The 12,415-nt window shown below is 34.8% G+C and overlaps 1 protein-coding gene across 1 annotated transcript in view; it reads right to left on the bottom strand.

The window, feature by feature from the left end:
• The window catches only part of LOC127724922 (E3 ubiquitin-protein ligase rnf213-alpha-like), a 162,369-nt gene that overhangs the window by 96,391 nt on the left and 53,563 nt on the right, over positions 1 to 12,415 (bottom strand). Inside the window, exons 24-27 of the mRNA XM_052231925.1 lie at positions 7,961 to 8,182; positions 3,567 to 3,689; positions 1,321 to 1,441; positions 119 to 357 (exon numbers count right to left, since the gene is read on the bottom strand). Coding sequence (XP_052087885.1) covers positions 119 to 357; positions 1,321 to 1,441; positions 3,567 to 3,689; positions 7,961 to 8,182 — 705 coding nt within the window. The remainder of the gene's footprint in view (positions 1 to 118; positions 358 to 1,320; positions 1,442 to 3,566; positions 3,690 to 7,960; positions 8,183 to 12,415) is intronic.

Raw genomic sequence — 12,415 nt, 5'->3', positions numbered from 1 at the left:
AAAACAAATTTTACAAAAGGTGTCAATTTATGTTTTCCTCCCTTAGTCGAGAATTATATTGTAACTCACTTCCAACAGAAAGAGATTTGAAATAAATATATGTACACTGACTACTTACTTTCTATAAGGATTACAAGCAGCAATGATTTTTAGTCTTTTATGTATCTGTATTGGATTTCCTCCAAGAGATTTGTCACACATGATCTCTTTGATGACACCTATAGCCTCAGTAGTATTGGCTTCATCAAAGAACAGAACAGTAAACATATTGGGATGATTCTCTGCATTTTCCATAGCAATTTCTTCTGCCTTCCTCACTTTTTTTATAATGTCTTTTGTTGTTGTTCCTCCATGTACCTGGAAATACATTCTGAATGTATCACATTACGTGTGGAATAAATGAAAAAACCTATTTACACTTTTGGTATTTAGCTATATTTTGCCTCCTAATGACCTTAGATCTACTCAGAATCACCTTTTGACATCAGGCAACAATCACTTTTTAAATATGATGTCAAATGTTTTGAATTATGATGTCAAAGTTTACGGGAACCTGTGTGATTTTACGTAATGGCGGACAAATTTGCATACAAGTGTAAATACGTCTATATCCCACAAAAAAATCAAACAAACTGATTTGAATGTAAACAAGAGTGCACTTATTGAAATGTCTCACCTGCTTTACTCATCATGATTGGTTTTATGTTGAAAATATTAAAGACAAAGGTTTAACTACACATATGTCATAAACCAACAATATCAATGATCCATAACAATATGGTCACAGTCAGATGATACATGCCAGACAGACTGGTCCACCTTAAAATCATTCCATGCACCAGTATAGTTGGCCTATTGCTAATAGTATCTAAGAAACAGACTTAACCAAGAAAACTGAATATTGACCAATGAACCATGAAAATGAGGTCAATGTCAGATGAACCCTGCCAGATAGACTTATAGTATCTGCAAAACCGACCTAATCACGTAATTTGCTGGCTTGCCTCCTTATATAAAGTTGTTTAATTTAATAAGCTCCAAACTTAACAAGAAATCCTGTGTTGGATACACAGACAAAATGTTGCCGAAAAAGAAAAGGCCCCTTGCTTAAAAAAAAATCTAGATCAAAACATAGTATATAATCCTTGTAGCATTTACATTATCAAGTCTCAATTGCTAAATGCTTCTGACAGATTAAACCCATTATACTGAAACAAATGCAGCAGGTTTAAACATTTGAACAGGCGCCAACCTTCACCCAAACATGAAACATTAGTGTAACATTACAAGATAAAAATAAATCTAAATTAAAAACAATACCTTCATGATAATCATGTTCTCCACAGGTTCATCAGGCAGGAGTTGTAGAGAACACATAAACTTGATCAGTCTGGTTTTTCCACATCCTGTTTCTCCCATGATAATCACCGGTATATCACATCTGAATTATAATTAATTGATCACCAATGTTAAATATGTATATTTTCTGATAAAGATTCCTTTTTAAATTATGGCATACAAGTGCTATATATATATTTAGACCCCTCTAACAAGAAATTTGTTTTGCATGCACACGTATAAAAATTGAAGTTTTTATCCAACGCAATCATAGGTTTGAACGTTGTTTTCAATTTAGATTTGTTTATATTTTTTCGTTTGGGCTTGTATTATATTTGCCTTCAGGTTTATATGATCCATTCATCCTATTTTGACTCCTCAAAATTCAAGAGTCTATCCTAAATTGAGGTAAATTGTATGGCTTTCCAAATACCGTTTCGATTCCTAACATCACTGAAGAGACATTAGTTGTCGAAATTCGGATATGGTGTACAAAAACCTTTGCACCTTTTGTTTGCGGTATATCATCTTTTCCGCAAGTTTGTTGTTTTCTGTTTAGTATTAAATTTATAATTAAGATCCATTTATAACATAGGTGATCCTTTTATTTGGCAATCGCCAATGGCAGTCAGCAGGGTTTAAGAACATTTGTTGTTTGACCTGTTAGTCAAATGCGTTTTGTTAAAATATACTTTTTCACTTTTAGGTCTTTTGGCAAATGTTGTTTGTGCTGTATTTAGACCCCTCTAACAAGAAATTTGTTTTGCATGCACACGCATAAAAATTGCGGTTTTTATCCAACGCAATCATAGGTTTGAACGTTGTTTTCAATTTAGACTTGTTTATATTTTTTCATTTGGGCTTGTATTATATTTGCCTTCGGGTTTATATGATCCGTTTATCCTATTTTGACTCCTCAAAATTCAAGAGTCTATCCTAAATCGAGGTAAATTGTATGGCTTTCCAAATACCGTTTCGATTCCTAACATCACTGAAGAGACATTAATTGTCGAAATCCGGTTATGGTGTACAAAAACCTTTGCACCTTTTGTTTGCGGTATATCATCTTTTCCGCAAGTTTGTTGTTTTCTGTTTAGTATTAAATTTATAATTAAGATCCATTTATAACATCGGTGATCCTTTTATTTTGCAATCGCCAATGGCAGTCAGCAGGGTTTAAGAACATTTGTTGTTTGACCTGTTAGTCAAATGCGTTTTGTTAAAATATACTTTTTCACTTTTAGGTCTTTTGGCAAATGTTGTTTGTGCTGTATTTAGACCCCTCTAACAAGAAATATGTTTTGCATGCACACGTATAAAAATTGCGGTTTTTATCCAACGCAATCATAGGTTTGAACGTTGTATTCAATTTAGACTTGTTTATATTTAGATAAATATATATATATTATATATGTATAATTCAGTTTCATGTGTTTATACAGAATTGTACAAGTGATGTCCTGAAACACCTTTTTGTTTACTCTCTCTCTCTCTCTCTGATAATAGATGTCGTTCATGTAAGACGTGTTTTCTATGAGCAAGTTCCCAAAAACGACGAGGCCCATATCGTCACATAAGTTCATAATGATTTCACAGAATACACTTCTGCAATAAGTCTAAGGTATTTTTCTGTGGTATTCAGCATAATTTGATGACTAAAGGATAACAAATTCAGACCTTTAAATATGGGCTCCCAAAAATTATTTTTTTTGTGGGGGTTGGGCTGGTTTTTTGTACTTATTCTGCTGTTGTCTGTTCTGTGGTCGGGTTGTTGTCTCTTTGACACATTCCCCATTTCCATTCTCAATTTTATGTCAAGGAAGTGAGAAGTCCAGAAAAGCTTCCAAACATGAACACATACAACTTATATTAGTGTTTACAGAAGATAGAGTTCATGAAATAGGTCACATACGATTTGAGGACCAAGTTCCAACAAAGGAAGAAAATTTGGAATTTTGGTAAATTCTTAACCAAATCAGCCTCCCATAGATTTCTGAAGCAAAGAAAGGTTTTCTTTTGAGATAAAGTTGCTCCTGAAGGACAACTCTAAAATTTTTAAAATCAGTTAACCTTTACCATGTGGTTTCATCATCTCAGCCCTCCTTCCTTTCAAATCTTTTCATTACAACAACTTTGTCATGTGATACACAATAAAACTGTCACAATTTACTGTGCAACTTCTGGTGATAAAAAGAATAAACAAAGTTGATTCTAACTTGAAAAACTACCTGAATCTCATGTAGATGGCCAGAATCTTTTTGACATTGTCTGTTGTTAATTCATAAGTGTCATCTGGATCATGTGGGAACTCTATTCCCATCACTTGGCACAGTTTTTCTATCTTTTCACCTCTGTAAATGGAAAAAAAGTTAATGCTTCAAGAGCAAATCAAATATTTGAAATATACCAACCACCCAGAAACTAATGCCTTACTAATGACATGACTTCAATGGCATATTCCGATTGTAATTTTCAATTCAAATATTTTATAATTTTACTAAGATTACAGTTTCAACTTCCTCAAACAAAGTTGACCTTTCAAAAGTTAGCTTTTATGTCATTACTCTTTATAGTTTTGATTTATCTAAATGAAATGTTCCATGTTTTTGCTTTCAAAACATTTGGAGTCCAGGTATAAAATAAAGTATCTGGCATGAACATTGGAATTGTTTTCATTAGATAAGAAAAATAATAAGTCTATTCTCAATCTGATCACTTCAATCACTTTGCTCTGATAGATTTTTTTGTCATGGTATGTAAGATCGGAAAACATCCCATTAGGGAACAAGTTCAGTCATCCTTCATCGTCCAATCAAATTTTCACCTTAAAAAATTTCAGTATTGTTTACTACAGACAATCAAAAACATTGTCTGATATACTGCAAAATATTTTAAAATTCACATGTAGTGCAAAATTACATATTCTAACCATTTAATATCTCAACATCTTTCCAATAGTATGCACCAATGAATCTAATTTAAAACATTACTTTGAACTGATTGAACCATTAATAAAATGCTCCGCAGGGCGCAGCTTGATACGACCGCAGAGGTCGAACCCTGAACAGTTGGGGCAAGTATGGACACAACATTCAAGCTTGATACAGCTCTGAATTTGGATTGTGATTAAATATTTGACACAGCATAGGTTTCTGACACAGAATAAATGTGTTCTAAGAACTTAAAAATTTTAAATTGGACATTCACCTATTATGGTCCAATATCCAAAATCTAAATACATGGTTAGATTCAGCATATCAAAGAACCCCAAGAATTCAATTTTTGATGAAATCAAACAAAGTTTAATTTTAGACCCTTTTGACCTCAATGTGGACAAAGTTGATAACGGGGCCCAAAAATCAAAAATCTAAATACATGGTTAGATTCAGCATATCAAAGAACCCCATATATTCAATTTTTGTTGAAATCAAACAAAGTTTAATTTTGACCCCGATTTGGACCAACTTGAAAACTGGGCCCATAATCAAAAATCTAAATACATGTTTAGATTCAGCATATCAAAGAACCCTAAGAATTCAATTTTTGTTAAAATCAAACTAAGTTTAATTTTGGACCCTTTGGACGTTAATGAAGTCCAATTTGAAAACGGAACCAAAAATTAAGAATCTAAATACATGGTTAGATTCGGCATATCAAAGAACCCCAATAATTCAATTTTTGATGAAATCAAACAAAGTTTAATTTTGGACCTCAATGTGGACCAATTTAAAAACGGGGCCCAAAATCCAAAAACCTTAATACACGGTTATATTCAGCATATGAAAGAACCCCAAGAATTCAAGAATAAAACCCCATTGAAATTGGTCAAGAAATAAGCAATTTATACGAAGTATCTTCTTTTGCACAATACTGTGCAATTGAATATTTCTTGCTATTGCGCAATACTGTACAATTGACAATTTCTTGCTATTGCGCAATATTGTGCTATTGTATATTTCTTGCTATTGCGCAATACTGTGCAATTGAAGATTTCTTGCTATAGCGCAATACTGTGCAATTGAAGATTTCTTGCTATTGTGCAATACTGTGCAATTGAAAATTTCTTGCTATTGCACAATACTTATTATATAATAATTTACACATCCTGTTTAGTGTGTATCTCCTACCATATCATTATTATTTGCTTTTAAATATAAATCAGAAATAACCAACTTAAAATGGAAAATTTTAAAAGAAAAAAAAAGGAAAAAAAGAAAAAAAATGAAAAAAAAAAATAATCCCCCCCCCCAATTTTTTTAACCCCCTTATGATTCATCACCCCCAAACTCAATCCCAGCCTCCCCTTTGTGGTATGGTACCTTGCAGTACAATTTCAGAGAGATCCATACACTTGAACACAAGTTATTGTCTGGAAGCTAGAATAAACAGCTGCGCCATGAGCGCATGATACGCCCGTCGTCTTGTGTGTGTTAATTTTTATGCAATAAGCATAAATAGTTTCTGACATACGGCATGACATGCGAAAACCCCCCTTTTTTTTTTACAAAAAACTCAATATCTCTAAAATAAAATTTTGAAACAAAACCAAAAAGTATACAGATCTTTAGATTAATATAACTAAGAAGAGTGTAAAATTTTAAGCAATAATCATAAATCGTTTTTGAGATACGGCGCGACATGTGAAAACCCCCCTTTAAAAAAAAAAAAATCAATATCTCAAAAATAAAATTTTGAATCAAAACCAAAAAGTATACAGATCTTTAGTTTAATATAACTAAGAAGTGTGTAAAATTTTAAGCAATAATCATAAATCATTTTTGAGATACGGCGCGACATGTGAAAAACCCCTCCCCCTTTTTTTACAAAGTATTCAATAACTCAAAAATAAAATTTTGAATCATCACCAAAAAGTATACAGATCTTAAGGTTAATATAACTAAGAAGTGTGTAAAGTTTTAAGCAATAATCATAAAACTGTTTTTGAGATACGGCGCGACATGTGCAAAACCCCTCCCCCTTTTTAATAAAATACTCAATATCTCTAAAATAAAATTTTGAATCATCACCAAAAAGTATACAGATCTTAAGATTAATATAACTAAGAATTGTGTAAAGTTTTAAGCAATAATCATAAATTGTTTTTGAGATACGGCGCGACATGTGAAAAAAAACACACACCTGTTTTAGTTACTAAGTCCCGTAACTCAAAAAGTTTTAATCTTATTTTCACCAAAAAGTATACAGATCGTTTGACCATCATAAGAAACAACTATGTTAAGTTTCATGAAATTTGGATAAGTCATTCTCCAGTTACGGTGCAACATGTTTACGCCGGACAGACAGACGGACAGACAGACAGACGGACGGACACCGGACATTTGTATAACATAATACGTCCCGTCAAAAATTGACGGGCGTATAAAAATGTGTTTTTTGGCCCCAAATTCCTAAACGTTTAGGGCAATTACCCCCAAACTCAAACCCAGCTTTCCCTTTGTGATATGGAACCTTGTAGTACAATTTCAGAAAGATCCATACACTTACACACAAGTTATTGTCCTGAAACTAGAAAAATGCTTGTTTTTTCGCCCCTTTTTGGCCCCTAATTCCTAAAATATTGAGGCAATTACCCCCATCATCAATCCCAGCCTTCCCTTTGTGGTATGGTACCTTGCAGTACAATTTCAGAGAGATCCATACACTTGAACACAAGTTATTGTCTGGAAACTACAAATATGCTTATTTTTGGCCCCTTTTTGGCCCCCAATTCCTAAACGTTTTTTGGGCAATTACCCCCAAACTCAATTCCAGCTTTGCCTTTTTGATATGGAACCTTGTAGTACAATTTCAGAAATATCCAAACACTTACACACAAGTTATTGTCATGAAACTAGAAAAATGCTTGTTTTTTGCCCCTTTTTTGGCCCCTAATTCCTAAAATTTTGAGGCAATTACCCCCAAAATCAATCCCAGCATTCCCTTTGTGATATGGAACCTTGTGGTACAATGTCAGAGAGATCCATACACTTACACACAAGTTATTGTCTGGAAGGTACAAAAATGCTAAAGGGTTTGAGCCATAACCCCCCAAAGCCAATCCTAACCATCCCTTTGTGGTATGGAAACTTGTAGTATAATTTCAGAGAGATCCATACACTGTTCCACAAGTTATTGTCATGAAACTAGAAAAATGCTTATTTGGGCCCCTAATTCCTAAACTGTTGGTACCATAACCCCCCAAATCAATCCCAACCTTCCTTTTGTGGTATTGAACCTTATGGTAAAATTTCATAGAGATCCATTCACTTAAAACTTAAGTTATAGTGCGAAAACTAATGTGTCTTCGGACGACGACGCCGCCGCCAACGTCATACCAATATACGACTGCAAAATTTTTGCGGTCGTATAAAAACAGTACTTAATTGAAAATTTGGCATCATAAAAGATGTTGAAGATGTTGTGTAACTTGAAAATGAGAGCAACTAAATTAAAAAAGAGAAGAGATTAAAATGTTAAAAAAAATATGAATTGTATCTAAAAAAAAAGGTTTTTGCATTAAACCAAAAATGTGATTTTTTTTTACCAGTTAATATGTCGCCCCTGATTTTTAAATCCTTGATACAACCCTGAAGTGTAGTACTTTTGTTATTTCATAATTTACCTGGATAACTTATCAAAGTTTTCTGACAAATTGACACCAGGCTGTGAATTGAGTCCATTAAACAAGGTACGTTGTCTGTTGTCTAGTGTTGGTTCCATAATTTTATCTTCCAAACTTTCTCCAGTTTGATCATCAACAAGGTTTCCAGTTGCTTTCTCAATATTAAATCCTAGAAATGTCATGGTATGGTGATCTGGGTTGAAAAACAAGTATGGATGTGGGCTAAAAAAGGAGATTTGTACATTTACAATTGATAACAAGACAAATGGTAAAGAAGATTAGTGTTCACTTAATGAAACAAATTAAACAGACTTTTGGTGTATTACATTTCAAAGCAATACCTTTACTTAAAAACACAATTTTGGTCATTCCCTTAAAACAAAAACAACAATATTTGTAGATTGGAGTAAAAAGCCTGGTTAATCATCATCAAAGTGGATACCTCAAATATGCAGTATCTTTATGATAAAACACATCAAATTTAAAACTTCAGAGTTTAAGGTTAGGCAGCAGTAATTTTATTAGATTAATCCAATCATAACTCTTAACCCCCCCCCTTTTCCCCTTAACCCCACCCTTTTTTGCCCCCTGGTAAGATTTGCTGTGCTGCTACCATCTCTCAGACAAAATCCTACATGTATATTTAATGGCTATCTCTGCTTGTATTTTCCTAGTGTAAAAGTGTGAGTATACAACTTCTGTATGAGGAGTCTCAACCAGGTCCTGAACCAATTCAAATAACTAGCTCAGAGTCTAGTGAAGAAACCATTACATTTACTTGAGGCTGAATAAAAACTAAATACAGGTTTGGGCCAAGTAAATCCACAGTTTAATTATAATTCCAATTAGATGCAAACATAATTGGCAAATATAGCCAAAGACAAAATTACATAGATCTGCAAAACTGTGGTACTCATAACAAACAAAACTACAAATTAACTAAGAACTAGTAAAAGAAACACATGCAATAAACAAAGTGGTGCGGTGGGTGGGAATAAAAAATTAGTTTCTGCATGAAACTTTGCTGCGTTCAACCACGCTAAATTTTCTAATTGAAGTGAGCGCACTACAATCACAAACCAATCAGCTAATTAGTCATGTGACTGGTCATCACTGGAAGCCCCCTTCCCATTGGTAATGCCAGTCTCTTGACCAAATAAGGACTGTTGTCCGAGGGCAGACGAGCACAGCGGCAATCCAACACCAGTCTGGCATGTAAAGATAATTATTGATCAATACTCCCCTATGATGCAACGGCAGAGTTAATTTTATTTTGATTAATAATATATTTAAAATAAATACCCCATTAATCCAATCATAACTCTTAACCCCCCCCCCCCCCCCTTCCCCTTAACCCCACCCTTTTTTGTCCCCTGGTAAGATTTGCTGTGCTGCTACCATCTCTCAGACAAAATCCTACATGTATATTTAATGGCTATCTCTGCTTGTATTTTCCTAGTGTAAAAGTGTGAGTATACAACTTCTGTATGAGGAGTCTCAACCAGGTCCTGAACCAATTCAAATAACTAGTTCAGAGTCTAGTGAAGAAACCATTACATTTACTTGAGGCTGAATAAAAACTAAATACAGGTTTGGGCCAAGTAAATCCACAGTTTAATTATAATTCCAATTAGATGCAAACATAATTGGCAAATATAGCCAAAAACAAAATTACATAGATCTGCAAAACTGTGGTACTCCAAAAATTTGCCCAAACCTGTATAGTAGTGAGTAGAAATTATTTTAAGGAAGATGAGGTAAAGGCTGTAGCAAAAGCATGCATCACCTGATGACGGTAAGACAAGGATGGGTCCAAATAGGATTTGTAGGCATCGCTACGCCAGTCTCCTTGCGCTTGGATGACCTCACCTGGCAGGCCACACTCCAAGGCAAAGGAGGCCCCACCTCTGCGAAAACTATGACCTGAATATTGGCTGCTGTCAATACCTAAAAGGAGTAAAGCGTGTTTCAAACGAGCCAAAAAGGCTGGATATGTGAGTGGGGTAACTAAATGTTTGTGTAAATAAATGAATGCAGGACATGGTGTTGTATTATTTGGAACCATATTATGTAACAACAACAACGCCCCTGCTGGACAAAAAGGGGAATCAGGAATTCTGGGTAGAGGAATCTCAAGCACTCTTTGTGCATATTGAATGGTCTTGGTTTTGCGGATTCTCAAAACAACCCCTTTGGGTTGAAAAATAATATCCTGCCTGCTTAAGTGCACCTTTGGGTCAAACTGGGATGGAGACGGGATCAAAAGATTTGACTTCCTAAGAAATGAGAAAAATGCAACTAAACAGGCTGCCCAGAAAGCCAAGTCCCCGGTACATGACAGATTGATGGTGGTAAAAATTCGTCTCAGAATAGATGGGGTGATGGGTAACTTTCTATTGCTAACAGTTCCAAGTACTCTTTTTGCCCCCTGCAAAACAGAATGTACAAAATGACCAGCTAATGGATCTGGTAATCCTGCTTCAACATGAATTAATTTAATAATAATCAAATAATTTGAAATAGAGTTATATTGCAGTCTGCGAGATAAAAATGCAATGTAACGTGCGGCATTCTCATTTGATAAAGGAAATAGAGGTATTGCAAACATTTTACAAAACTGTACATAGGATTTTAAATAAGTCATGTATGTCTTTTTTGTTGATTCTGCAAATGTATTACCCCGAAAATGGAGGACCAGATCATCAAGTTCCTTCAGATCCCTGGTGCCCTGTATGCCTAAACAAAAGAAAAGAAAGGGCAGCATTAGACATATGTTCGTACAATTGGGAAATAAAACAGGGGCTGGGGTAAACAATATCTCATAAAAAACTCAAATGAACTCGATTCATGGAGCCTTGAAATGTGGTCTGCTAACACATTGCTAGAGCCTGGGACATGAACAGCCTTAATGTGAAAATTGAATGAGGCTGACAACCAAAAAAGTTCCCTTAAAAAACCCATTAAGATCTTGTTACGAGATGTACATTTATTAATGCAGGCAACTGTGGCCATATTATCACACAGAACAATAACTCTTTTATTTTCCCAACTACTAGACCAGCGTTTAGCAGCTAAAACAACTGAAAAAGCCTCAAGTTCATTGATATGGAAACTAGAACAACGAGGGAAATCTTGTTCCCAATTGACATAGAACCTAAATCATGGAAGCCGCCCCCTCCGCTTTTACAAGCATCTGTTATAACAGACGTAATTGGTATCTTATCTAAAATAAGGGATTTCCCATTGAAGGAAGCAATAAAATCCTGCCACCAAGTGATATCTGCTAGAAGTTCACCCTGGACGCGTATTTTGTGCCAGTCTTGCTTAAGACATGTAAAGCTATTAATGATCCTGCGAAGAAATACTCTTCCGCCATGAACCACTGCGGATGCCCAATTTAATTTGCCTGCTAAAGATTGGAGCTGCTTTTTTGATGCGCGCTGGCGCTGCTTAAACTCTGCTAAATCATTTTTAAAGGCAGAGAGTTATACATCAGGGAGGCGCAATTCCAAAAGCGTGGAATCTATTTCAATCCCCAAAAAGGTTATTTTTTGACAAGGGCCTACAACTTTGGACCAGCTGATCAAAAAACCTAGGTGAACTAGTGTGTTTAGCGCTTCTAAACATCTTGCTTGTGTTGGTTCGCATATCAAGAAATCATCTAAATATGCGACAATAGTAAAGCCTCTACGTGACATCATACGTTTGACAGACTGAGACAATCTATGAAAAATATTAGGTGCTAATTTTGCACCAAAAGGTAATTTGCAATCATATAAAGTATGCTCAATGCCATTAGGAAAAACCCATTTAAATCCAGTAACTTGTTGACTTTGCTTACTAATTCGAACAGATCTATAGGCAGATTTTAAATCCACTTTTGCCAAAAAATAATTTGGAGCCACCAATTTAGCAGCATCATCAATAGTTTGAAATTTTTGTTTAGGAAACTCGTCCACGAGATCGTTAACGGAAGTACCTACTGGCCTACTACAATCATGAATAATGCGTACACCCCCATCAGGCTTTGGTATGATGCCTAAAGGGCTTATAATTTTGGGAGAAGACTGCGCAAATAAATAATTTCCGTTTTCTATTTCAATTAAAATCTGGGCATGTGCCTTGTCATAAAGTGGATTTTTCGGGTTTGCTGATGGGTGATTCTTTAATTCTACGAATGAAGGGATTTCAAATTTTGAAATAATGTCAAAACCATTTTCAATACCGTTTAGTAAAAAGGATTTATCAAAGTCATTTTCCAGTTCCAGCTGCCAAACTTTTAGATTAAGATCACGTAGAGACTTTACCCTGAGTTTTTTGGAGGGCCACCAAATGAGTGTGATTGTGCCGAGTGATCCCGGTTACAACCTGGTACTGAACAAATGTGTTCAAATTTACAGAAGGTTGACTGACAACCCCTTCTCCCATTAAACCGTCTGCATATCTCCTTTCCTG

Source organism: Mytilus californianus, unplaced genomic scaffold (assembly GCF_021869535.1).
Source record: "Mytilus californianus isolate M0D057914Y unplaced genomic scaffold, xbMytCali1.0.p SCAF_14, whole genome shotgun sequence".
NCBI lineage: Eukaryota > Metazoa > Mollusca > Bivalvia > Mytilida > Mytilidae > Mytilus > Mytilus californianus.
Note: the sequence above shows the minus strand (reverse complement) of the source record. Positions and strands in the feature narration are given on the sequence as shown.